This window comes from Typha angustifolia, chromosome 6 (assembly GCF_048772165.1).
Source record: "Typha angustifolia cultivar Huaian chromosome 6, ASM4877216v1, whole genome shotgun sequence".
NCBI classification, from domain to species: domain Eukaryota; kingdom Viridiplantae; phylum Streptophyta; class Magnoliopsida; order Poales; family Typhaceae; genus Typha; species Typha angustifolia.
This window is the reverse complement of record NC_133244.1, coordinates 10,164,825-10,192,398: the sequence shown is the minus strand read 5'-3', so window position 1 is coordinate 10,192,398 and position 27,574 is coordinate 10,164,825. Positions and strand designations below refer to the sequence as shown.

Here is a 27,574-nt window from a genome sequence, read left to right as displayed (position 1 = left end):
CATCGAATCACTTCGTTGCAGCGATGCTTGAAAAATTAATTCGGAGAAGAAGTTGGTTTATATGGAATTGGGTTCTTAATTATTAAAGTAGTGTACCTTTTTAGTTCCGGCTGTCTGAGTGTTGTGTTACAGTGAGTTATGTTCCATTTACTGTATCTTATTATTATTATTATTATTATTAAAGTGGCTTACAGCTTTTTTGCGGTCATCATGTTTCCATTTAATTTCTTCCATATTATATATAAATGAAAAAAGGTAGCATCCTCCAAGATTTCTAGCGCATAATTGTGACTGGATAATAAAAGAGGAACCAAAGCGTCAGATTGATAGGATTAGAGGATCCATCTACAGACTAGAGGGTCGATGAAATACGTACGTAGTGTTCCAGAAGTTGCTTTTAGACCAATCAAATTAATTACACCGCATCTGTCTCCCCTGGTTGGACGGGTAGGAATTAGTTACACACACCGTGACCGACCGTAGAAGATGGGTGGAATTAATTTGATCTCTCGACTTTACTTTCTTTTCCTTGCGATAATAATAAAAGTTAGTCTAATAAAAAATATATCCTTGAAGAGTTATTTTAACATACAGAGTTAGCAGCCAAATGTTATTATTGTTGGACCTTTGCAGTGGTCCCAAGATTCGATTGTTAAAAAATGTCAGCAGTTGTTGTACAGAAATAACACCGAAGAGCGAAGACCAACGAACAAAAGGGGGCAAACAAGTGGAGAAGATCTTTCTCTCTTCCCCAGATCGTGGGAATGCGCTTCTCCGCCTTCTTCTTCGACGGCGCCGCCCGAGCCTTCAACACTCGACCCACCATCTCTAAGTTCATCGTCGTCCTTGCCGCGAGGTAATCTCTCTCTCTCTCTCTGTGTGTGTGTGTGTGTGTGTGTGTGTGTGTGTGTGTTTACATCCTTTTATGTTTCGACCTTGCCACTTCTAGAGATCTAATAAGAATTTGACTCATTTCCCATCTAAATTGCACATAATTGGAGGCAGAAGGAGAAAATTTGATGGGGGAAGAAACGATTGTACCTGGATTTACTGTAATGATTCAGTTTTAGCGCCTTTCAGTAATCAAGCTTGCATATTTCAGTTCTTTATTTTTTTTTTTAAATATGTGCGGATTTCTCTTTCAACTTTAAAATTTAAAAAAAAATTGCGATTTTATTGATGTAATTTGCGCTAACTCTGCAGTAGTGGAGGCCTTGTGGCATATGCTGACTCGAAGTCAGAGAATGCAATCGAGGCATCTCAACCAGCTCCTAAGAAGAAGAAGGTGTTGGTGCTTGGAACTGGCTGGGCTGGCACAACCTTCTTGAAGAATCTGGATAGCACCTTGTACGACGTCCAAGTGATATCTCCTCGTAATTACTTTGCCTTTACCCCTTTGCTCCCAAGCGTCACATGTGGAACTGTCGAACCACGCAGTATCGTTGAGCCAATACGCAGAATAATAAGAAAGGTATGATTAATTGAGCTGTTGCGCATTATTGGTCAATTATGATTCTCTTGTCTTCTGGCCATTTTGTTATTCTCAAATACTACCACTCGTCCGTCTAAAATCTTAATCTTAGTTACACCTTTTGATACTATTACCAGAACTATATGGTTACCTGACGGTTTGCTAATTATTTATTTTTCTTGTGATTTTGTTTTTTTACAGTCACTTGGCTATATCATTTGTTGCTTTGTTTCCATTTGATCTATAATATTATATTTAATCACAAAGATTAGCAATTTTTATGTGCTGAAATTCCTGTTAATAAACTAGTTCTCAGCTTGTTCTTTTATTACTTTGGCAGAAAAAGGGAGACATTAAGTTTTGGGAAGCCGAGTGCTTCAAAATCGACGCAACAAACAAGAAAGTTTATTGTCGTTCTAATATTGGCACAAATTTGGATGGGACTGGTGAATTTGCAGTTGATTATGATTACCTAGTGCTTGCAGTTGGAGCAAGGACTAATACATTTAACACCCCTGGTGTGGTGGAGCATTGCCACTTTTTGAAGGTACACTTAGTTCACTGCAAGGATTCTTTGAATTTGAATTTTCACCAGAAAAGGCTGTAAATATTCTAAGAAATATAAGAATATTTCAAGCTTCTTGAAGCAAATCAGCGTTGGGTATAGGGCTTGCTTGCCTTTATCACACTTTTTTGCCCTTGCCTATTTGATAGTTTAGCTTGGGAATACTGGTTGCCCATTGTGTCAGAACTTTCACATTGTCAATAGTATATGCAGGAAATAGAGGATGCTCAGAAGATTCGGAGAAGTGTGATGGAATGCTTTGAAAGGGCCAACCTTCCCTACCTTGATGAAGAACAGAAGAAGAACAATCTCCATTTTGTAGTCATCGGCGGTGGTCCTACTGGTGTTGAATTTGCTGCAGAGTTGCATGATTTTGTTTCTGAGGATTTGGCTAAGCTTTATCCTGCAACAAGAGACCTAGTGAAGATATCAGTCATTCAACATGGAGAGCATATATTGACCATGTAAGGCATGCTTAATGATCTTATTATTTCGGGTGAGAGGTTCTCTTTGAAATATAGTAGTTTCAAAAAGAAGTTCTCTTTGAATAATCCGCTAAATAGTGTTTTGTAGATTTGATTGTTGATTTTCATTATCACTGTATGTTTTTGAAATTTTAGCTTTTACAATTACCTACAGCTTCCTCCCTGACCTCCTTTATTGTATTGTGGTTGTATTACAAAGGTTCGACAAACGGGTAACAAACTTTGCTGAAGAGAAGTTCCGCAGAGATGGAATTGAAGTCAAAACAGGATTTAAGGTTGTAAATGTTACCGATAACTTGATCACCATGAAAAATGCAACTGCTGGAGAATTTTCCGTGCCATATGGAATGGCTGTTTGGTCTACTGGTATTGGGACACGTCCTGTTATGATGGATTTCATGAAACAAATTGGTCAGGTTTAATGGATCTTCACTTACTGTTTCTTTTACTAATGTAATTCTCTTAATTTTACAGTAGTCTCTTTTACTATGGCTGCTTAGTCTTGTTTCAATTTGCACAGGCCAATAGGCGTGTCTTAGCAACTGATGAATGGCTGAGAGTCCATGAATGTGATGGTGTTTATGCAATTGGTGATTGTGCTACGATTAATCAACGGAAAGTAATGGTATGGTTCACGGTCACTATATAGCTTATCACTTTCAATGTGCATTTTTAAAAGGTTCAGTATCTTTGAATTGGGAATATAAAGTGACCATTAGCAAGTTTCTAGAAAAGATGACAGTAACTGAATCAACAAGTAATCAGAAATATGTCAATATGAATCATCCAGCTGTAGTTGTACTGTATCTACAGACTTTCATCCAAAAAGAATTTTAGTTGAACTGAATGCCTATATGCTTCCAGGAGGACATCACGGCAATTTTTAAGGTTGCAGACAAAGACAATTCTGGAAAACTGACTCTGAAAGAAATCCAAGATGTTTTAGAAGATATTTGCATAAGATATCCTCAAGTGGAACTCTACTTGAAAAGCAATCAAATGAGTGGCATTGTTGATTTGTTAAAGGGTGCCAAAGGTGATGTTCAAAAGGAATCTATAGAACTGGACATTGAAGAGTTCAAAAAGGCTCTTGCTAACGTGGATTCACAGGTCAAAAGTCTTCCAGCAACTGCTCAGGTGACTATTTATCTTCACAAACTGGATTACCTCTTTCACATAATGATGACAAAAGTAGTGAAAGAAATTTAAATAAGCCCTTATTTGTTAGATATCCATTGCGCTCGTCTTTCTATGACTAATTTTTGAATATTTGGGGTAGGTTGCTGCACAACAAGGAAATTATCTTGCTAGATGTTTTAACAAAATGAAGGATAGTGAGCAGACTCCTGAAGGTCCACTGCGAATTACAGAATCAGGTCGTCATCACTTTCGTCCCTTCTGGTAGGTGCTCATGTTTTCAAATTGCTTGATGTGCTTTAATCTTCTATAAAATTTAATTCCTTCTCATACATGATCAAATCAACCAAGTAAACAACCATGTGTCTAATCAATCTAATCCCAGCTTAATTTTCTGTGCTTGGTCCCTTTTCATTTGATGTATTGTTTTCCTTTGTTCCATTCTCCCAGCTATAAGCATTTTGGTCAATTTGCCCCTTTGGGCGGAGAGCAGGCAGCTGCACAGCTCCCAGGAGATTGGATCTCCATTGGTCACAGCACTCAGTGGCTCTGGTACTCAGTGTATGCTAGGTATAATGTTTTCTTTTCAACCCACCAGATAGTACTTGTATTTGTTTTGCAGGATGCATCTCTTTCAATCCTTCAGCTTAACATATGCATGCCAATTGTTTCATTGCTGAAAGTTTTATCTTGTTAGGACTTGACATGGTTGATAATTTATAAGATTCTTTTTCTTCTATCCAGCAAACAAGTGAGTTGGCGCACAAGGGCATTGGTGATATCTGATTGGACGCGGCGATTCATTTTTGGGAGGGACTCGAGTTGCATATAGTTAGGATTCACTAGTGTAAACAAATCTTCTGTCAGATTATCAGCTACTGAACTGCAGAAATTCTTGACTTATTTTGGTCGCCGGTTCTGATTCCTCTTTGTCTTCAGATGTTTGTGATCGATTGCTTGAGAAGCAAACAGTTTCTGTTGTCCTCATGTTGAAGGTTTTTTTTTCATCCATTATGGAAAACTAAGAGCAATAGTTATTCTTGTTGTAATTTTGATTACTAGATGGTTTTTAATTATTCAAGAAAAGTGAAACTCAACGGTGTCCTAATTAAAACCAATGTCACCAGAATTCGAATCACACATATGAGGCTTCTTTTAACTATCTAATTATTATCCCATTAACTAATAGATGTTTTGTTTAGTATTATATAAGCTATAAACTACTAAAGCTCTCAAAAGATGGCATTGCTAACTTCCTTCGTAGAACCTCACCGTTCTTTTCTACAAGAGACTATTTCTCGATAGTATTGACTCTTTTTCTGAACAATGTCGTTCTAGCAATAAACTGGCAAAACAAAATCAAAAATGCACTGAGGTTGTATAAGCAAAAGAGGAACCAACCTGCATTTAGGAAATGCTGCAACAAGTTAGTAAAAGGTAGACTGCCTATCCAAATTACACTCATGCAGTTAGTTCCACGACAACACTTTGTCCAGAATGTTGCAACTTGGACAACATAATGGCGTAACCTCTTTCACGAAGGCAAAGAAATAGACAGAGAGACTCTCAGTATCAGAATAGGAACTGAAATAGTATATATACAAAATGCTAGAGTAGAGACACTTTCTTCACTTGTTATATGGTGCACCAAGTCATGCATCATAGGATCAACCAAGGAGAAGGCTCAATACAACTTTTATCTCATCTCACAAGACAACCTCATTGAAGAAGTAGAAAAGTTAGGGAAACAACATACACTGAAACACATAGCCGAAAAGGTGCGAAACAGGCCTCAGTCTCTGTCACTAGATCAATTGCAACAAACAATACTTAGAATGATATAGTAAGCAAGACCTTTACTCATAGGAGGAAGAAGGTAACTCTGACTCTGAGTATAGCCAGCCATATTACTCTTCGTCTTCAAAGGTCAGCAGCACCTGATTGGAAGAAATGCCTTCTTCTTCCACCACCTCTTCCACGCCAAAAATTGACCTTCTTCCAACCAATTCGGAAACTCTCTTTGCACATCCTGAATCACGGGGGCTATCAGTGGTGCACCTCAATGTCTTGATCCTCGGAAGCATTTCAGCAACCTTCATGATAGATGGAGGAGACTGCCACGCATTCATTTCCTTGCCTTGCACATTGTTGACTGTCTCCCCTTCTTCCACTTGAGCCGCAGTATCTAATCCTTTTTCCATAGGACTAGGAGGAGACTCCGGGATAGATCCACATGATCCTGCAAGAGAAACATTACTACTCCCCTTCCTGCTGAACGACTCTGGCAATGACCATTTGCGCCGCTTGCTCTCCGTCTCCTCTCCGGAAGCACTCACAGTAGCAAGACTGTAGCGACTCGCGACAACTCTCACCTTAGAACTACTTCTTGATGGCCTTTTAGTGAGAACTGTACTCTTCTCTTCACGGAAAAGAGCTTTTGGTCTGAGAACTGATGATGATCCATCCTCTCTTTTACAGACTGGTTTCTTCGCTCCCACGGTTGCTATCCCTTTCCTCAGGTCAGAAAACTTAGCAGCAGATAGCCTTCGAGATTTAGGACTTTGACTTGAGCTTCGTTGTTGTTCTCCCTTCAACTGTTTGTCTTTGAGATCTTGAAGCTTCTTCCTCTGGTGTGGTCTGATGCTGTTGGCTATCTCCGATGGCCCAAGGCTGACGCCTCTTCGACGGAGCATGACATCTGTGCGAGGGTCTGCAACCTTCTTCGGCCCGAAGGACTTGGTACTACCTTTCCTCAAGGCTGTGGAGTCACATGCAGCAATTGGCGGTCGAGGTTTAGGACTCCTTTCACTCTCTTCCCTTGGCACCTTCTCTTCTTCAATGTCTTCGAGCTTAATGATTACTGATTTCCTTCGATTTTGCACAGGCTTCAGAGGAGTGCCGCCTTCTTGGATCTCCAGTGGCCCAAGGCTGAGTCCTCGGCTTTGTAACTTCGCATTTGATGGAGATTCTCCAGTCCTTTTCGTAGCCGGCGTGGCGTTCTTCGTTGAGCTCGGCTTCTGGCCGAAGAGTTTTGCCCGGCTCCCGGATATTTCCATTGGCCCAAGACTGAGCCCTCTCTGCCGGAGCCCAACTGGTGCAGGGAAATCTTCCATCTTCTTCGAAGCAGAAGACTCAAGATTCTTGGCCGTGTTCTGCTTAATATCCAGGAACTTGGCTGGAACGATTCGCCCTCGCCTGGCCGCAGCACGAGAATCCCTCTCCGCCTTCCTGGTTCGGAGTTCGTCGAGCCTCGACGACAGCCTCTCGATTTCCTTCTCGATCTCCGCGATCTCAGCGTCGATGTTTGAATCGTCAACCCTGGCTGCCTCCTTGAAGGCCACCTTAGCTGGCTTCTTGACAGCTGCAAATGGGGATTTCTTGGAGACGGGCGATTTGGTCAAGGCCGGGATCCGATTCTCCTTGCTCGGATCAAGATCGAGCCAATCGGATCGATTGGTTGAGACGGATCGGAGAGGAGACCAATGAAGCTTCGTCGCCGATCCGTCCGAGCCTGCGGCAGCGTCATCGAAGGCGGCGTTGTTCCATACCTGGAGGCTTTGGGACTCGACGCCATCTGGGTGTTGGAGAAGACTCATCTTGAATTAGAAATCACTTAGTAGTAGAAGAAGAAGGAGAAGAAGAAGAAGAAATAACCTAGAAGAAGAGGGAAATTGGATTTTAGCGTTAGAGAGTGAAGAAAGAAGAGATCTTGGAAAGCTTTTCTGTGGTTTCGTTTTGGGATAAAGGGGAAGGGAGAGGGAGCGGAGGGTTTTGTTCAGGTTTTTCCGACCGTTGTAGAGGAAAGTAGACGTTGGGGATGCTCTAATCCTGGCCGTTGGCTCTCCGATGTGATTAATTGCAAAGTTTAATGGAATTAAATCAGTCGGAGTCCACAGCTGCAGCGCTAGGACTGGTAGATAGGAGTTTCATATATTTTGGCTGCCCGGGCCCATCCAAGTTCCAAGTTTCATATATTTTATATTTGCGCTGGATTACACACTATTAAAAATTATTGTTTGAGACCCAATTTTTTTTAATTAAAGTTTTGGATATTTATACCTTTTCAAAAGGCACCAAGCCTTTAATCTTTATCAAGAAAAAGAAACAAAACAAAAAAAAAAGGGGGCACCAAGCCGCCAGATTGGAAACATTAATTAGTAATTACGAATCCAATAAACTTAAAAAAGATATACTGATTGGTTGATTAATAGCGAATATCGACTCCGAATATAGTTTGGTTCTGTCGCTCGTGCAGTGCAATCTGAGTACAGTTCTACTCTGAGTCTGATCGCAGACTGAAGGAATAATTAAATCCCTCTTTCTATAGCTCTTGAGATGATAATTAAATTAAGCACACAAAAGTGAAATCCATAAGATGAAAAAGATTACAAGAAAGAAAGTAAATCAAAGGAAATGTAGGGACGTAGCGTTGAACTTAACTAACAATAAGTAAAGTACTCTCCTAAAGACTACATATATGTATGCATTAAAAAGAAAAGAGGCCGTGTCTAGTGTCTAGTGTCTAGTGTCTAATGTCTAATGTCTGCACTGCATCCACCCCCGCCGGCTATTTTGTAATTCAGATGACATTGTGGGTGTTCCCCATCTCTAGATCAACTTCATCCGCGGTGGCGGTGGCCGTGCCGGTGACAGTGACGTATGTGGACCAGAACCAATGGTTCTTCCAGATTTTGTCCATCTCCTCAATAGGGATGTTCTTCGTCTCAGGGAGGAAGAGATAGATGAAGACAGTCATTATGATCTCACACGCCCCAAAGAAGTAGAAGAGGATGAACTTCATGTGGCAAAGCATCAGTAGGAACACCTCAGCAACTATGAAGGTGAAAAGCATGTTGAAGGACACCGTTACACTCTGCGCCGCTGATCGAATCTCCAGAGGATAAATCTCACTGGGGACGAGCCATCCCAGCGGTCCCCACGACCATGCGAAGGCTGTCACAAAGAGGCAGATGAATGCCACCACCAGGATCGCGTACCCACTCGATATGACAGCAATACCATTGAAACCGAACTTAAGAGCGATTAATGATCCAAGAATGAACTGACAAAGTGACACAGCCAGAGAAGTAAAGGGTTAGATTAATTTATATATATATATATTTTTTAAAAGTAAAAATTAATTAATTAAGAACGAACAAATCTGTACCTGAGCTATGATCATCTGAAGGCCACCCTCGAGCAGGAGGGGGCGGCGGCCAACCCTGTCGACCGTGAAGATTGCGACAAAGGTTGCCACGACGTTGAAACCTCCAGTGATGACAGCAGATATGAGGGAGGCATTAGAACCAAAACCGACCGTCTTGAAGAGCACCGGGGCGTAGAACATGACGACGTTGATTCCGGTGAGCTGCTGGAAGACGGGGATAAGGATAGACATGACAAGCTGTGGCCGGTGCTTCCTCTGCATCAGGCTTCTCCAGGGGTGCTTCACGGCTTTCGAAGCCTCGCTGGCCGCCACGAGGTCGTCGTACTCGGCCTGCACGTCGTCGGTGCCGCGGACACGGCGGAGCATGGCTTTGGCCTTGTCGCGGTGACCGCGCTCGATGAGGGAATTGGGCGTGTCCGGGAGGAACAGGGACCCAATCACAATCATGATGGCAGGGACTGCGGCCAGACCGAGGCTAACACGCCAACCCCAGCCGCCATGTATCATGGCAGTGCCGTAGTTTATGAGGTTCGCGACGAGGATGCCAATCGTCACCATTAGCTGGAAGCAGATGTTGAACATGCCGCGGTACTTGGGCGGCGCAGTCTCCGATAGATATAGCGGCACCGACTACATACATACATTAGATCGAGTAGATGATCATGAATGCATGTATATTAGTGATTGATATTAATTAAGTAGTTGCATGATATGTTTACTTATTTGATTAATTGAGATATGTAAGTAAGTACTTACTTGGTTGGAGAATCCAATGCCAATACCGAGGAGTATGCGTCCGATGATGAGCATGGCGACGTCCCTGGCGAAGCCGTTGATGATGGCTCCGGCCAAGAAGACGAGGCCTCCGCCGAGCATCGACATCTTGCGGCCGAACACCCTCGTCACGGTCGACGCGAAGAAGGAGGCGATCAACGCGGCCAAGTAGAGAGACGACGTGAACAACGTCAGCATCTGGCTGTTGAACTTGCAGTACTGATTACTAGATACTACGCTCGTCTCCTCTTTCCGGTACACATCAGGAAAGAATTTCATCAAGAACGGATCCATCGACGTCACTCCACCTAAATCATATATTAATTAATGTCGATCCTTCTCATATCTATATATATTCATCTGTTGATCTCTATACATGCTAAACAAACTACTTAATTAATTTTATTAAACAAATTAATCAAGTCTCTAGTTGCATGCATGATGCATTGATTTTTAAGAGTAGTAAATATATACTAGATAGTAATGTACGTACCCGAGATGCCGACGTCGTATCCGAAGATGAGACCACCGAAGGAGGCGACGAGACAAGCGAGGATGACATGGATCGTCATCTTCGCTGGGAAGGCCGCCGCAGCCTCTCCGCCATTCACTGTGTTAAACCCACCGCCCGCCATTAATTACTTGGAACCTAAAGATATTGAGGATCTATCAATCTCAAGGAAGAAGGGAAATTATGGATGATGGAGGCGGATAGGAGGGGATCCTACGATGTGTAGTGCTATTTATAGAGAGAAAGAGACGGATAAAATTGAAATTCTAGTAGCTAGAGAACGAGTAGGATTCTGGATTAAGTTGATAGTAGCTAGTTTGAGAACGAGTAGGATTTTGGATTAAGTTGATATATGACACTAAACTCTAGACTCTAGTTGCAACACCCCAATTTATAAATAATAAAATAATAAAATAATAAAAAAGGACCCTAACGCACGTGCGTCACAGAGCCTGCCACGGACACCACCTTCCCCACCTCCATTAATCCCCCTCTCCTCTTCCCCACCGCACCAATTCTTCTCCACCTCGCCAACTCTCTCTCCCTCTTCTCTCTCTCGATTTGCCGACGACGGAGCCGACGAAATGCCGAAGCCCCAGAGTCGACGAAGCTGAGAGCGCGGATCACGGTAAGCCTTAACTCATTGTTAAATTTTGGTAGCTAGCTACCCTCCCTCTCGCCATCGTCCTTGGCGGTCGACGACCCCGCGTCCGGCCGCCGGTCCGAGAGCTCCGGTGGAAGGGGCTCTCTAGTTGAGCTTTGGGCCTTCGTGTTGGGAAGAGGGACCTCCATGGCCACTGGCCATGGAGCACGCCTCACTGCCCCGTCGACCACCCCGGCCGCGGAGCGAGCTTCTCCCGCTCCCCCGTAGGCGAGGAGAATGGATGGTGGCTCCTTCTCGGCGTGGGTTACGCTCGTCGAGCCAAGCTGAGCCCTCATCTTTTCCTTCCCTTCCCTTTCCTTCTCTTTCCTCCCCAGCGTGGGTCGCGAGCCACCGACCCGAGGGCATGCTGTCGGTGGCGTGGGCCACCGACAGCGCCGAACCCTTTTGAAACACATGAACCTCCAAATACATGTGTAAACCACGTGGGTAAATCCCTCCACGCGGTACATCACATGACACACAACAACACAATTCACCATAATTAAACTCAATCATAAGAGTCCGGATACAAGTTCCACAGGCCACAACAAGCCTTCCAAATATACACCCAAAATACAATGCTAAAATCAAAAATACATCATCAATCATAACGCCCTCGCAAAGGCTTAATACAACTAAAAAATATACTGAAAATAAAGTCAGCTACTCCTCGCTACCCGCATCTGCGTCCCCTAGCTCTGAAATAATGCCACCAAGAGGTGGTAAGCTTACAGCCCAATGAGTAGGATCCATACCATCTAAAATAATGACATCGCATATGTATATACATTATATGCCTATATTTGCTAGCAATAACAATATACTTATTGAGGTGGTTTAACATGAGTTACTACATCAATACAATTGATAAAGATTATCGGTCACTATTTTGAAACATGCTAGTTCCTAACGTATCAAGATAAGTCCACACAAACATAAAGCTTGATACAATTTCTTATTCGTACATATCTCAATCATAGTGTTTACATGTTATTCATAGCAATAAAAGAGTAGTTTAGTCATCTTATGCCTACCAAAGCATTAATCATACTTATCATCGCTCACCGAGCTATTCACCACACAGGGTAAATACTCTTAAGAAACAATCATTTATCACATAATCATCCATCATCTCATACATCAAGGAAGATATATACACATCTATTGGTAATGCCACCTGCACGTGTATGGCGACACTATAAGTGACCGGTTGTCTGTAGTAATCAGACTAAGAACCCTGGTCATAAGCCCATATCTCACTCTCTCTAAATCATCACCGCCCTCAGCGGGAGAATCGGGAGCCCTCGGCTCATCAACAGACGCCCTAACCCTGCGTCATCGGGTACCGCTAGAGTTATATCCTCGCCTCACAATCATGTTCTTCTATCATCATAATCTAGTTCTGACTATGTAGTATAACTACATGAATGCCACACAGGCTCCCGACCTCAGGTGTAGGTCGCTAATAGTATAGTCATATAAAATACACTCTACCGATAACCCTGTGCTGAGTGAGTAAGCGTACTGCCTAGTCAGAATCCGACTACTAATGATAGGTGGAAGTGATGTAGTGTCTATGAGTGTATAAAGCATGCCATAGTCATCATGATCGTTACATTCTATATTCATAACAGATATATATATAGAGCATCATCACACTAATGTTTATGCTACATTAACATTCTCATAATATCATGATGAGCAAATTATCAATAACTGCATATGTAAAGACATGACATGGTATACTAAATGCATGTATTAATACCGACATTTCCTACAGTGTCATGACAGGTATAATGACTATAACTAAATTATTCTAGATTTTGTATACCTCTACTCGCTTGGGGGTCTCCACCTAAATCTCGTCAGCTAGCCGGCTCCTCCGGAATCCCAAAATCCCCCTCACGCGATGTCAATCCTATTAATTCACGTAAGTAAGCCCTAAGATTAGCGAACTAATAGAATTAATTATCTTATTAGCGTATTTATGTTTGGCAAATACATGAGTCAAGGATCCCTAGGGTGAGTCTTAGTTATCCTAAAATTCACATGATACTAAATTGTCATTACAGAGGTTAGGCTAATTAAACCGCATGGAAATAGTTAAACAGGGTTATAGGGTCCAATTGGCCCCAAATGAGCTAGGCTGGGGTATTGGGTTGGGTTCAACCCTAACCCAATAAGTAAAAGGGCCTAGGCACAAGGTTGCAAGAGGTGGACTCCCAGTCCAACCATAGCCCACCAAGGCTTGTTGTGGGCTGTAGTCCAACCGCAACCCACCACAATCGAGTTGGTGGGCTGCGGTCCACAGCCCACTAAGGGGGGATGGGTGGGGGTTTGTTTAACCCCCTCCCACCCACACCCGCCCACACCATCTCCTCCCGAGGGAAGGAGATCGAGGTGGAGAGAGGAGATCCACGGGGTTGCGGGGCTGCGGGCGACGCAGCACGAGGCCGGCGACACGGCCACGAGGCCGGCGGCGCAGCACAAGGCTGTCGGGTAAGTAGGGGGAAAGAAAAGGAAAGAGGGGGAAGAAAAGAAAGAGGGGAGAAAAAGAAAGGGGGAGGAGGGCCCGACGGTAGTTGGTCGCACTCTATGGCTGGCGGCCATGGGGGGGTCCTTCCTCCCTTCACCAAGGGCCTGAAGCCTAACTAGGGAAGGTTTCTCTCCTCCCACCGGAGCCCTCGAACTGACGACCGAATGCAAGGTCGCGGCCGTCGAGGACGATCGTGAGAGAGAGGGAAGCTAGCTATCGAGATTTAACGACGAGATTGAGGCTTACCGCGATCTGCGCGCTCGGCTCCGGCACTTCGTCGGCAACTCGCGAGAGAGGGAGAGAGGTAATGCGGTGGAGGAGGAAATAGGGGAGGATCGGGATGGCTGCGGTAATGGGAAGGAGATAGGGGAGATGGGGAAGGTGGTGTGCACGTAGGGGTGAAAACGGGTCGGATTAACTCCGACCCGACCCGCTATTCGACCCGATTCGGATCGGATTCGGATAAAAAATTTCTATTCGATTCGGATTCGGATTCGGATACGGGTCGGATATATTTTTCAGATTCGGATACGGATTTCGGATATCCGTTTACCAGCATATTTTTTAAATAATTTACAGTTTTTAGTTTATTTATTTAAATAGTAAGTATTAATATTATTACTAATAATACGTTATATATTATTTATAGAGATTAATTTCTCTAATTTTATATATTTGACATACAAAAAAATTGTTTATTGTAAAACTCGTAATAATTTTATGTTAATTATATTTAAATAAAATATTATAATTATTTTAAATTTAATCAATATCCGTTTAAGATCCGATCCTTTATCCGAAAATTATCCGTATCCGTTTAGTTAGGATATGGTTTTAAATTTTACTATCCGTCCAATATTCATATCTGAATCCGTATTCGAATTAAAAATACGGATCCGGATATAGGTTGAGCACTATCCGATCCGTGTTCGATCCGTTTTCATCCCTACGTGCACGACAAAGGAGAGGAAGAAGAAGGAGAAGAGAGGATGGGGTGGCAGGCGCCTATGAGGCACGCGCTCGGCGTGCGTCACGGGATTTTTTTTTATTTTTAGAAATTAGGGTGTTACACCCTCTCTCCCCTCCCTCTGTCTCCTTCCTTTGGAAAGGATAGTGTGCGAGGGTGGGGGTTGTTTAACCCCCACCCACGCTCTGGTTGGGCTGCGGTTTAGATCGTAGCCTATAAGGCTAAATGGGTTGCGGTTTAGACCGCATCCCATGAAGCCGCGGGCCCGTTGGACTGTGGTCTGAACCACAGCCCATGGAGCCCGTGGGCTACAGTTTGGACTGCAGCCCATGAGCTATTTCCTCCCTGCCTATTGAATTGGGCTTGGGCCCAACCCAATACCCCCAGCCTAGCCCATTTGAGGTCATTTGGGCCCAATTTTTCTATTCCACTTGATTAATTAGCCTAATCACCCATATATTACTGTTGTGAATATAGAATGCAACGATCATGATGATTATTACATGCCTTATACACTCACATATACTGCACCACTTTCACCTATCATTAGTAGTCGAGTTTTGACTAGGCATTACCCTTACTCACTCAGCCTAGGGTTAAGGATAGAGTATATCTTATATGACTATACTATTAGCGACCTACGGTCAAGAGCCTGTGTGGCGTTCGGGTAATTATACTACATATTCAGGACTAGATTATAATGATGGAATAACATGATTGTGAGGCGAGGATATATCTCTAGCGGTACCCGACGACGCAGGGTTAGGGCGTCTGTTGATGAGCCGAGGGCTCCCGATTCTCTCGTTGAGGACGGTGATGATTTAGAGAGAGTGAGATATGGACTTACAATCGGGGACCTTAGTCTGATGGCCACAGACTACCGGTTAGATGTAGTGTCGCCGTACATGTGTGGGTGGCATTACCGCTAGATGTGTATATATCCCCCTCATTGTATGAGATGATGGATGGTTATGTGATGGATGATTGTTTTTTGAGAATATTTACCATGTGTGGTGAATAGCTCGGTGAGCTATGATAAACATGATAAATGTCTTGGTAGACATGAGATGACTAAACTACTCTTTTATTGCTATGAATAACATGTAAACACTATGATTGAGATTAGTATAAATAAGAGATTGTATCAAGCTTTATATCTGTGTGGACTTATCCTGATATGTTTAGGAATTAGCATGTTTCAGGATAGTGACCGGTAATCTTTATCGATTGCATTGATTTAGTAACTTATGGTAAGTCATTTCAACAAGCATATTATTATTGCTAGTAAATATATGCATATATTGGATATGCACATGTGATTTCATTATTTGTGCGCCTTGTGAAATTATTGACAAGTGATGCACCGCGTGGAGGGATTTACCCACGCATCGACGCAGAATTGCATATATATACTTCCACGACTCTTGATGCGTAAGTATATCAACTTAATCGAATTAATTATGGACTTCTGATTAATTGGATCACACCGAGCTCGGATCAAAACCTAACCGTCAAGCCTAACCAGTTTCATCGGGTTACAAACTAGAGATGCAGGGTACAACATGTAAATAGTAAATATTACAGGATATATTTTTAACCATGAGATAGCTAATTAACATGTATATCGGGTGTTATATGAAAACTTCCCTATAATTATATTAAGTATATGGGCATAGCTTTTTGTCTTGGCCCCCACCCCGGCACCCCAACTCCCCCTTAAAAGCTCTCCCAATCGAGGAAGATGAGAAATTAACCATAGGTGTCTCGTAGATGTTTGCCTGCCCTATGGAGATCATCAAACAGGTCAATAAATAAGCTTAAAAAATATCTAAACATAAACTACCAGGTTACTATAGCAAAAGTAGACCATAACAGTTTTATATACTTCAGCATTTGAATGAAACAACCCTGGATTTAGCAATTAACATACAATACAATAGATGCTTGATTTAAAAAAATAGAAGGAAAACTTCAGTAGATTGCTTATTAATCAATCAGGATTTTATGACTGAAAACATAACACTTTTATTTACTAATATGCAATGACTCGTTATATACAATCTGGACACAAGCCTACACATCAAGAACATATCTCACAAGTTTATGACAAACAACTCAATTATGGTCAACCAAGTGAAGCTCACAGAACCCCCCACCCCACTCAGAAGCCTGAAATAAAGTGGGCAGGGATGGCAACAATTTGCTTCCACCATGTCATGGAAGCAATCAAGGGTTACAAAGTTTACAATGATACAACGCCGCACTTTACATTGAATCGACCCCTTCAACCTGCTGCCGAGCAAGATATCGTTCCCTTCGTTCTTTCTGGAAATGTATACATGTGATACAAGAAAACAAATCATATTTAGAGAAGTATGACCGAAGACAATAAATCAGCTGTTAAATAACATTAATAGACTCATTTTACCCATTCATCAATGACAAGCCCTTCACCAACTATCCGATGACCTGTATCTTCAGGAGGTTTCTTGCGTGCCTCAAGAGCTGCCTCTGCCTCAGCAAGCTGGCGCTTCAATTTATCCATTTGCTTCAATAGTATAACCACAGCAAAATATTAGTCATAATTGGGTCCAATCTAGTTACATATGTAATAAAATTGGTTTTGATCCATTTATCTTCGTTGAACTTCATATACTGATTGAATCTTAAACTATTAATAAATTGATCCAAGTCCAGTCGATCTAAATATCAAAATCATTTTGGAATAGGATTGAATTGAACCCAGAACTGCTATCCAGCAAACACACAATATAGAACTACCAAAGTTTCTTTCCTTTCTTTTTTTTTGAGAGAAACTACCAAAATTCTTAATATTCAAAATTATACTAATACAAACAGAATGACAACAGGATGTAAATTGGGGGAAATTATGACTTACAGGGCTAGGGCGATCGGCGTCCAAGAACACAACTCGCAGAATTTGCTCTACTGCAACCTGATCTTTCTGCTCATCAAACTGTCATTGAGATGAATCATTAGAATATGTTAGAATTGATTGTCTAAAAGTTTACATAAAAGTAAAAAATTAATTGTTTCATGATAAAGATTGAAGGAAAGAAACTTCCCCAGCAACCCTGGTGCATACTCACCAGTTCAGGCACATACTCCATAGGCCCTTTCACCTTCAGGCTAACAATCTTAAACTTAACCTTGCTCTTCTGATCCATTGGCTTCTCATTATTTTCAGGATGCTCCACAAACTTGAAAACTGCAATTAAAATGGATAAACAACCACAATATACTAATTAGAAAAGTAGATTCCACCTTGTGTCATATTTCTTTCTCAAATGCAAGCTTCTCCAAGACAGAAGCAAGAAAAAGGAAATTGCAATACCAGTTGCTATGATACTCTCTCCTGGAGAAAGTATGCCACCGGGAGGACGCATGAAACAACTCTTTGGTGCAGTTGTTTGAAACTAAAAATCACATCATTAATCGAGATTAGGCACCAAAAGCCAGAGAAGAAAAGAAGGAAAACTGATCAAAATCAGCACAGACAAGCAGCAGCTCCCTTGTAACACAAGCTTGACTGAAACGACACACAGAAACTCCCTGGATGATATTTTGAGGAGTGGCAAATAACAGAGATAGACACACAACACTTACTACACATGCCAGCCATGCTCAAAGTTGTCAAAAATCTACATTTATGACCCAAGAACACATGAAATTCAAGAAGTATATAATCAACTGATTACCTTAAAAGCTACATGGGACTTGCTGGTGTTCTTTATCCTGACCGCACTCCTAACCTGTTTACCAGGTTCATCTTCACCAAGCAAAAAACAGGGAGGAAAAAAGAATCAGTTGAGAAGAGAACGAGTAATAGCACTAAACTTTAACTGCAGCCACCGGCATAAGTTGCAAGGAACAAATAAAAAATCAACCTAAAAAGGCAAACATCAAATGGCATCAATCCATCCCCAATTAGTTGCCAAATCTACCAAAACGGTGAATCATTTTCCGTTAAAAGAGGTTCTCAAGAGTCAAGACAAAGAAGGAAAACTAGGATATGAACAGAATTGCACAATTTAACAAGCACAATTGTCGATCAAATCTATGAAATTACCTACACCTTAGTACAGTGGTAGGATCACTCAAATCATGAAGCAATTGAATTGATAGCATAACGAAAAAGTTTCAAATCCACTATCCATCGGGACAATTGTGTAAATTAGGGAAAACGGTTGCTTAAATAAATCAGTTCTACGGAATTACCTCCATACTTAGAACCAGATTCATATCGACTTATGGTATATTAATCTATTGAGAAAATCATATCGTAAAGACTCCAGCACCTCGAATATGAAGAAAGACTAAACTCAGGTAAATCGCCAAAAAATCCATAGTCTGATTATCAAAGTTTACATCTCTTTCTTAGTTAAGAGAATTAAATTGTCACGGCAAAAACGTCCTCAAACTTCCAAATTAAGAAGTACCCGACATATCTATAAATAAATTATCCGCAGCGATCTTTCTTAACCAGAAACCAAATCCAAGTCAAAAGGATAGAAAGAATCATAAATCCAGTCAATCAATAAGACCTAGAATAACTCAGAAAACCGAACTTTACATCGAGAAACTCAAAAAGCAATATCCTTTCCAAGTTTTCACGAGCACCTAATTAAGGTAAGGAGGAATCCAACAGAGAAAAGCTAAAAAGGAACAAGATCGTCAGGTAATCCTTACATGGAAAATATAGCTTGGTGGCCGGATCGAGCCGGAGTCGGCGCCTTGTGGGCAGCAGCGAGCGCGCCACCAACGACACAGAGCTTCCCCCGCCGCGGCGGGCCGCGGCATCAGCTCCTCCATCCACCTGGCCCACCTGGCTGCGCCGCTGGTGCTGGTGCTGGTGCTGGTGGTGCGTCAAGCTATGCGACGACGACGACGAGGAGGAGCCCGCTCCTCCTCCCCAAAACGGCATCCGGCACAAACTCCAACCCTTGCCCTCCTCCGCTATCGCCATATCCAGCGGTGACCGGACAACGGCTCTCACTCCTCCATCCAACAGCGGCTCCCCCTCCCTGTCGGATCGCAGGTCGTGTGGCGTCACCGCCGGTAGCTCCTCCTGCTTGTAGATATATACTGCGGGGTCTCCGTATCCTCCTCTTTCTGGTCGCCGCTTTATTTGATCTCAGTGATGAGCTTTCTGGGAAGGTGTGGGTTGAGTTGGGTTGGATTGGATTGGGTGGGTAGTTATGGGATTAGATTTAGATAGTTCGGATCTTAAATGAGCGGGATTAAACTGTATTTAAGAGAGTGAGGTTTCACAATTCACATCCGTAGTGTAGACGTAGCTTTCCAACTTTTCCCCTCTCGCTTCTCTCTTCTCTCTTCTCTCTTCTCTCTTCTCTCTATTCCTTAACCTCCTCCCTTTCTCTTCTCCTCTAATTCTCATTGCCTCTTATTCCTCGGGGGCCGGGGCCCCAATTTATATATTATCTGAGCACCTCCACGGTGAGATTATTCTCATGCATTTATTAGCGCGGCGGTGACCATTGAGAGGCGTCGACAATAGTACGTACTGGAATAGTGGAATGGGATGGTTGCCTTCCTTGTTAAAAATAAATTAATAAATTAGGGGGATTAGGATTTAATGGGAGAGGTTGGGGAGCCTTAAGGAGGGGGGTAGTTGACTTTGGTGGGGTGGGGTGGGGGGGGGAAAGTCTTGGAGAGGTTACTTATTAGTTAATATCATCCCCCGGCCCGGGCCCCCACAACTATTTAATGGGGAGTGGGGTGGGGGACACCGGACACAGGGCACTACTTTTTCTTTTCTTTTACCCACCTCAGAACAGACGCAACGCACGTGACTGGACTGGAGTGTGATTGATCGATACAGTGAGAAGAGTTTCATCTAACATGGTCGTGTCGTCGTTCCATTTGAATCCTGCTACAATAATCTCTGTGTCGTTTTTACCCATTGCAATTTTACTTCTTGTGAGGGTTGAAGACACAATTAAATTGGCTTTGATAATTACCCATCCCATCCCTACCTTTGTTATTAACTAGTCGTCTCATGATTAATGTAATGGTTTTTCAAATAAAGAACATGAGACTAGCTGTTGGGTGTGGTTGGTGTTTTATATATAATCATAATCATAAAGAAATGGCAACTTGCTCCTCCGCCATTGACAATTTTTTGTTTGTTTTTTTTTTTCTTTTTTGTTCTCCTCCTGAGTTTACTAAGCATAAATACAAAGGTGTGCAGTAGTGGACTGGGCAGTCCAACGAACAATAGTTTGCAAATTAAGGATTTTGAGCAGCAACTCCGTGACTTTCGGTGCATTAATTGCTGTCTTCTTATTCATCAAATTGCTGGCATAAATTATATTTAAGGAAATGGACAAGAAGAGAACTAGCTGCTTCCATCTTTGTTTAGTTGAGAAAAGGTAGTGGTTATTCTGTACAGAATGATAGTTGCTTTACTAGTGTTTTCCTCTGGCTGAAGGACTTTATGATCTGGAATCACATGTAGATAATGCAATTAGTACAGATTCTCGTCGATCATGGTATTGTACTTTATAAAAGTGTGCCAACCTTAGGTATTATTCATATTCCTATTCCTATTCCTATTCCTATTCCTCTCTGGAATGACTTATGTCACTTTAATGGAAGATGTCATGGCATAATATATATGTATATATTTCTAACATTAATTTTGTCCAATCTGTAGTATATTACTATCTTAGTTGCCCCCATGTATGCCTATTCGCACTAGCTGTTCAGGTGTGGTATCCATAGAAAGAGCTCTGTGTGATATTTATACACACACACACACACACACATATATATATATACTTTAGGCAAGCAAGCAAGTTGGTAACAGAGGTTAAGATATAAGACTATCTGTAACTACCAAAAGAGAACAGAGTGGCTTTTGCATATATGCACTAGTACCAGTTGGGATCAAATGAATTTGGAAGGAATTACAGTTTACTATTGCATTATGATGAGAGAATTTTTGAGGTTTAATTGTTCAGGACGGCAACCGATATATCCCGTGAATCAGAGGTCACGCACGAGTTAGAAGGCTTACTTTATTATTGTTTCTGGAAGAAAAGACCGTTCGGGTTCTGAGTAACATAATCTTTTGTCATCATCACTAACATGACTTAATCTCCATGTTGCTTGTTGCACCGCAATTCATGTTTCCTTCTTACTTCTTCTCTTCTTTTATTTTCCATTTAATTTTATGTCAAATCCTCTTGAGTGCACCTGATCTTTATCGCTCTCCAAAGTAAGTGAACTATGGAATGTTGAAATTGGAAACTGCACAAGAAAAGTAGCATACCAGTGTACCACTAGGCATCAGAGAATGTTGATTAAATTTATCATCTATTAACTAGTAATACATTTGATTGGATATTGGATGTCTAATAGCTAATGGGCTCTCCTATATGTGCCCAAGATAATTTGGGCCAGAGAAAGGCCTAACAAATTGGGTATAAGAATAGTAATGGCTTGTCAGGCCCAAGATTATTAAATGGACTAGAGTAGGGGTGAAAACGGATCGGATACGGATTTGATAGTGCTCAACCCATATCCGGATTCATATTTTTTATTCGGATACGGATATTTGACGGATAGCAAAAATTAAAATCATATCCTAAGAAAACGGATACGGATAATTTTCGAATACGGATCGCATAGTTTTCGGATAAATTTTCGGATCTTAAACGAATACGTATCAAATTTTAAACAATCAATATGAACTTACTACGAATATCAATCAAGTCTAAAATCATTCAAATATAATTTGAACAAAACTTACAGTATTTGAGAACTGATTCATCGGCAAAAAGATAGTAATGGTGCAAAAAGAAAACAAAAGAAACTATAAACTTTAAACAAACATAATGTGTATAAACCAATGATTGTGAATTAGTAGTATCTTTACTATATCATACTAACCCGAAGTTTTTTTGATCGTCCAGAATCAAGATAACATGATAGATTTCCTCAAATTTATCTCCAGATCTGAGAGGAGGCATAGCAAGAGAATTCATGCATCCCTCCATCAAATTATTACTACATGTGCTGTTTATTACAGAACCTTGAATGAAAAAAATTAAGTTATTAACTTATTATATCTCAAATTAAAAAAAATCACATAATTTGGCTATTAGATATTCAAATTCATAATTTAAATGGATATGAATGATAGTACCTAATCGGTGGAGTGAAGGGAGGACCGGTGGAGGAGGGAGGACCAGAGGAGGGAGGCCGGTGAAGGCGATGATGGATTTTAGATGGAGGCAGTGGGCGGTGAGGGTAGTGACGGCGATGTGGATCGAGGACCCATGGAGTGAGGTCGGTGGAGGATAGCCAAGCTCGATGAGGGAGGGCGGTGATGGCGATGATGGATTTTAGATGAGGCGGCAGGCATTGATGGCGATGTGGATTGAGGAGATTTGGGGGAGATGGTGAATAGATGAGAGATAGAGGGTAGGGTTTAGTTGAGTATTTATTAAGCGGATAAATGAATATCCATTATCCGAATCAGTATTCAATGAAATCAACTATACCTGTATCCTTATCCGAATTCAGATTTTTTTTCTAAAAGGCTATCCGTATCCGGATCCGGATATTTTTGTAAATGGCTATCCGTATCCGTATCCGAATTGGGATCGGATAGGATTTTTCTATCCGTATCCGATCCGATCCGGATCGGATAGCAGGTCGAGTCGGACTTAATCCGACCCATTTCCACCCCTAGACTAGGGTATTTTCTCGCCAGATTGAGGCTGGTCAACTTTGGCATTTGGGCCATTGGGCTATGGATATTAAGAAGGACCTCGCAAAATATTAATGGCCCAAGTAAAATTGGATTCGAACAAGTGCATAATTACAAAATCATTAGGTTGCACGCCAGGCAGGCGCACGAAATATCAGCTAATTAAGCAGATCATCAACGCACCAATACAAATGGCAAATGGAAGAAGGAAAAGGAAAGAAAGGGGGTAAAAAAGAAAGAAAAAGCAATGAATCTGAATGTGATATAATCAATAAATCCAATAATAATAATGATATGCGAATCAATACAATACAATAAAAGTAACAATCCAAGAAGTAGTAATTCATATATATATATATATATATATATATATATATATCAGTTGGGCCCCCAAACGAGCAAAAGCATTACTTTCTCCGCCCTCTCCTTCTCCCTGCTAGCATCACCACCGAATCTCTCTTTGTTGTCCCGCACGGAGGAGAGGACTTTCCGATCGTCCTTCCCCTTCGCCGGCTGCTTGGTGGCGGTGGTCTTCTTCTGCACCGTGCGGAAGGTGGCCTCCCACCTGCAGTCGCGTGCGTTGCACATGCCTACCTCTGAGGAGAAGTTTTAATTTGCGGGTTGTTTGCTGCACAAAAAACCAAGGCAAAGAGGGGGAGAGGGGGGAGGAGGGGGAAGACCGGGAGATTGGAGATTGATAGCCTAGGTGGTATTAAGTGTCGTGTCGGTGTCTATTGGCATTCCTGTTTTGGCATTCCCGTTGGCATCCGACCCACGGGTTATCTCCAATGCTTGTTTTGGTTTTTGTTGATGGTTTATCCTTGATTCGGCACGTGCTGCATACAGCAATTTCCTGCGACTGGGTTACTTGTGGTTGCTACGCTGTCAATTCACTCAAACCTTCCAAGCCAACCGTTTTGGCTCCCGATTAAGCCACTATTTATTAAAACCAACTTCCTGTGGTCGGTTTTGATATGATACGGTCAAAGTTTTGATATTATATAGCCCCCGGAATTCCTGGAAACAAGGGAGATCCAATTGCAATACCAGCAGCAGCTAACTCTCTCACCCCCACTTTCTTAGTTACATTATAAACGCGTTAACCTAACCTTTATTTTTTATCCTTGCTATCAATCCTTGGATCCACTAGAGGAGTTTGATCAAAATCGGAGAGGAGAAGAGAGTTCGATGGGTTCTGCGAGCAAGGCATCTCTGATCGTAGCAGCGAGCGTAGGAGCAGTGGAAGCGCTCAAGGATCAAGCTGGACTCTGCCGATGGAACTACGCCTTGAAGTCTCTCTACCACCACGCCCACGGCAGAATGGCATCCATCTCCAAGCCCACAAGAATGACTTCTTCTTCTTCTTCTTCTTCTTCTTCTTCTTCTTCCATGGAGGGAGGGAATAAAACTGGATTCGGCAATGGGTTCAGAGCCAAGCGATCGGAGGAGTCTCTGCGGAAAGCGTATTACCTTATCTGCTGGGGACCTAATTAAATAAAAGATGTACCGCTCTCCAAGTTTATGTCTACAGGAAAGATGTACTGCTGGGGGGGATCTCAATCTCTATTCTTTTTTTTGCCTCAATGTATAAAAGTAATATCAATTTTGACGGGAAAAAAAATCATTGCTAATTTTCTTCTTCTTCTTTTCTAGTATGTAGCAAGTCTCATGTTTTTCTGTCAGCAAAGTGAAATTTGGAATGGGAAATCTGATAACGTGAATTGCTATAAATGTTATAAAATCATATGTGGAACAATATATATATATATATATATATATATATATATATATATATATATATATAACCTTCCAGGAGAACTGCAAAATTGCTAAGATGACGGCATCGTGAGTGCACGTATTTGTTTCAATGTTATTCCATGGCTTAATGTAAATTGTCTTTCTTACAGTGGGTTACAGGAGCTGAAATATTCTCCGTTAGTTGTTATATATATATATATATATATATATATATATATCTAGTGAATACTAGTGTGTTAGAGGAATTTGGGCCATGTTTTGTTGGGTCAGATCAACATAATGTATACAACCTGTAGTGATGAAAGAAGTAAATGTTAACCAACACCAGAGCCACTAAGGACCATGGTCAAGACCATCTTCCCCAAGTAGCTCACAAGATAAATTGGAACTATTAACTCCAGTTGATATGATACCTTTCTTCTTCCGCCAGCGCCCAGCAGACCTTAGAATTCGGTAGCATGTCTAACATATATACAGAACATTCGTTTTCCTGATATATTGGTGTATTTGACAAACCGATTAAGACAACAATTTCAAAAGTTATACTAGAGTTACTTCTTCCAAATAGTTTAAACAGCGTTACTTCTAAATGGTCCAAAACTCATCTATTTAGGGCTAGCGTGTTAAATCAATCTAAGACTAATCAAAAAAGTGTTTCGCTAGCAAAATTATGGCATAGTACGATAATACGAGTATAACTTCGTTGCTACCCTTCTTTTCTTCTAAATCTTTTCGGATTTGGGATTAAAGTAAGTCTAGATTTTTTTAGATAGTCAACCGTTGGGACATGGGATTGGGGGGGGGTTCAAATCGGAAATCAATTAAAACAATACTGTAGGGTGCTTTATGCAACAGTTCCTCTTCCTTTTCCTCCAGCTCGCGCGCTCTCTCTCCCTCTCTCTATGATCCCCGACTTGCCGGCTCTCATCCCTCGCTGCGCCCACCCCAACCACCTCCACCAAATCCAAGCCCACCTCACCACCTCCGGTCTTCTCCGCTCCAGCGTCTATCTCCACAACTCTCTCATCCGAGCCCACTCCCACACCAACTCTCCCTTCAACTCCATCCCCCTCTATGCCCAAATCCTCCGCTTTGGCCTTTATCCCGACACGCACACCTACCCCTTCCTCCTCAAAGCCTGTTCTCTTATCCCCGCCGCTCCCCAGGGCCTCTCTGCCCACGCCCACGCCCTCAAGCTCGGACTCGACTCCCACCTCTTCGTCAACAACGCCCTCATCCATTTCCACTCCGTCATCCGGCGCGTAGATGACGCCAGAAGGCTCCTCGACGGCGCTCGACAAGTGGACACCGTTTCCTTCAACTCCATGATTAGTGGCTATGCCAGGATCGGCGACTTGGTTAATGCTAGAAAGTTGTTCGATGAAATGCCTATGAGAAATGTGGTTTCTTGGAGCGCCATTATTTCTGGGTATGTCCAGCGAGGATGCTCAAAGGAGGCTTTGGGCTTGTTTTCGCAGATGCAGACTGAGGGGTTCCAGCCTGACGATACGACTCTGGTTGGTGTTCTTGCTGCGTGCGCACATCTGGGGGCTCTGGAGCTTGGCAAGTGGGTCCATAGCTATTTGAAGAGCAATGGGATTAGGATGAGCATGTTTTTGGGCACGTCGTTGATTGATATGTATGCAAAGTGTGGAGAGGTGGAGTTGGGCCTGAGGGTGTTTAATGAGATGAGGGAGAAGAACTTGTTGGTTTGGACGACGATGATTAAAGGGCTTGCGATGCATGGCCGGGCTTTGGAGGCACTGCAGTTCTTCTCAAAGATGGAGAGACTTGGTGTTGTGCCTGATGACATTGCCTTCATCGGTGCACTCTGTGCTTGCACACATGCTGGATTGGTTGACAGGGGTCGTAAGATATTTGAGTCCATGGTTAGGCAATATGGCATTCAACCAAAGATTGAGCATTATGGGTGCATGGTGGACCTCCTAGCGCGTAATGGCTTACTTGATGAGGCTAGACGTTTGGTTGAGAGTATGCCGATGGAGCCTGATGCCCTTATCTGGGGAGCCTTGATGGCAGGATGTAGGTTTCATCGAAATGTGGAATTGGCTGAATACGTGGTCAGGCATTTGATCCGTTTGGAGCCAGACAGTAGTGGTGTTTATGTCCTCTTGGCCAATATATATGCTGCTTCAGGGAGACATTCCGATGCTAAAAACATCAGATATTTAATGAAGAAGAGAGGAGTGGAGAAGACTCCAGGATGTAGTTCAGTTGAGATTAGAGGAAATGTCCACCAGTTCATTGTAGGAGATATGTCTCATCCACAGATGAAAGATATATTGGCAAAATGGGAAGAGATTGAGGGTCGCATAAGATTGGAGGGATATCTCCCAGATAAGAAGGAAGTGTTGCTTGACATAGAAGATGAAGAAAAGGAAGATGCACTTTCTCGTCATAGTGAGAAGTTGGCAATTGCCCTTGCTCTTTTTAGTACAGAGGATGGCATGTCTATTCGGGTGGTGAAGAACCTCAGAGTATGTAGGGATTGTCATCTTGTAACCAAGCTTATATCGAAAGTTTATGGTCGAGAAATCATTGTCAGAGACAGGATGCGTTTCCATCTGTTCAAAGAAGGTACCTGTTCTTGCAAAGATTACTGGTGACAAGTAATTGTCCTTGTGAACTAGTTAGAGCCAGATATAAGGATGGTAATTGAAGGAATAACACTTGAAGTCCTAAAGGGCATCCTCATGCATTCATTGCTGGAGGCACAAAAGGATTGACAAGAATATGCACCTCTTTCATCCTTCAGTTATTGAAAAGCCCGTATTTGTGATT

The 27,574-nt window shown here is 42.2% G+C and overlaps 6 protein-coding genes across 8 annotated transcripts; 3 read left to right on the top strand and 3 right to left on the bottom strand.

The window, feature by feature from the left end:
- The first annotated feature begins 674 nt into the window (after positions 1 to 674).
- On the top strand, positions 675 to 4,750 carry LOC140761592 (external alternative NAD(P)H-ubiquinone oxidoreductase B2, mitochondrial-like). The gene is made up of 10 exons (XM_073098990.1): positions 675 to 856; positions 1,204 to 1,471; positions 1,812 to 2,018; positions 2,250 to 2,500; positions 2,721 to 2,937; positions 3,042 to 3,146; positions 3,386 to 3,658; positions 3,801 to 3,922; positions 4,109 to 4,228; positions 4,403 to 4,750. Exons 1-10 carry the CDS (start codon positions 765 to 767, stop codon positions 4,488 to 4,490), a joined length of 1,743 nt encoding a protein of 580 aa, XP_072955091.1. The 5' UTR covers positions 675 to 764; the 3' UTR covers positions 4,491 to 4,750.
- Positions 4,751 to 5,272: 522 nt separating this feature from the next.
- LOC140760741 (uncharacterized) lies at positions 5,273 to 7,483 on the bottom strand. The gene has a single exon (XM_073097727.1). The coding sequence runs from the start codon at positions 7,252 to 7,254 to the stop codon at positions 5,566 to 5,568; it is 1,689 nt and encodes a 562-aa protein (XP_072953828.1). The 5' UTR covers positions 7,255 to 7,483; the 3' UTR covers positions 5,273 to 5,565.
- A 722-nt stretch (positions 7,484 to 8,205) lies between these two features.
- Positions 8,206 to 13,629, bottom strand: LOC140760742 (sugar transport protein MST8-like). Of its 3 annotated transcripts, XM_073097729.1 has the most exons (5): positions 13,536 to 13,629; positions 12,585 to 12,671; positions 9,582 to 9,907; positions 8,826 to 9,455; positions 8,206 to 8,720 (listed from the first exon to the last, which is right to left on the bottom strand). In XM_073097729.1, the coding sequence occupies exons 3-5, from the start codon at positions 9,891 to 9,893 to the stop codon at positions 8,238 to 8,240; spliced, it is 1,425 nt and encodes a 474-aa protein (XP_072953830.1). In that variant the 5' UTR covers positions 9,894 to 9,907; positions 12,585 to 12,671; positions 13,536 to 13,629; the 3' UTR covers positions 8,206 to 8,237. The 3 variants fall into 3 exon arrangements, with proteins under 3 accessions (XP_072953830.1, XP_072953831.1, XP_072953829.1); XM_073097730.1 differs by lacking the exon at positions 12,585 to 12,671 and having other exon boundaries at positions 13,536 to 13,617; XM_073097728.1 differs by lacking the exons at positions 12,585 to 12,671; positions 13,536 to 13,629 and adding an exon at positions 10,093 to 10,234.
- Positions 13,630 to 16,256: 2,627 nt separating this feature from the next.
- LOC140761625 (vesicle-associated protein 4-1-like) lies at positions 16,257 to 19,634 on the bottom strand. Its single transcript, XM_073099044.1, has 7 exons — positions 18,967 to 19,634; positions 17,976 to 18,046; positions 17,612 to 17,693; positions 17,367 to 17,485; positions 17,156 to 17,233; positions 16,685 to 16,804; positions 16,257 to 16,581 (listed from the first exon to the last, which is right to left on the bottom strand). The coding sequence occupies exons 1-7, from the start codon at positions 19,241 to 19,243 to the stop codon at positions 16,522 to 16,524; spliced, it is 807 nt and encodes a 268-aa protein (XP_072955145.1). The 5' UTR covers positions 19,244 to 19,634; the 3' UTR covers positions 16,257 to 16,521.
- A 4,568-nt stretch (positions 19,635 to 24,202) lies between these two features.
- Positions 24,203 to 24,508, top strand: LOC140761327 (uncharacterized). Its single transcript, XM_073098604.1, has one exon. It carries the CDS (start codon positions 24,203 to 24,205, stop codon positions 24,506 to 24,508), a length of 306 nt encoding a protein of 101 aa, XP_072954705.1.
- Positions 24,509 to 25,517: 1,009 nt separating this feature from the next.
- LOC140761026 (pentatricopeptide repeat-containing protein At5g66520-like) lies at positions 25,518 to 27,571 on the top strand. Its single transcript, XM_073098191.1, has one exon. It carries the CDS (start codon positions 25,675 to 25,677, stop codon positions 27,397 to 27,399), a length of 1,725 nt encoding a protein of 574 aa, XP_072954292.1. The 5' UTR covers positions 25,518 to 25,674; the 3' UTR covers positions 27,400 to 27,571.
- The last annotated feature ends 3 nt before the right edge of the window (positions 27,572 to 27,574 follow it).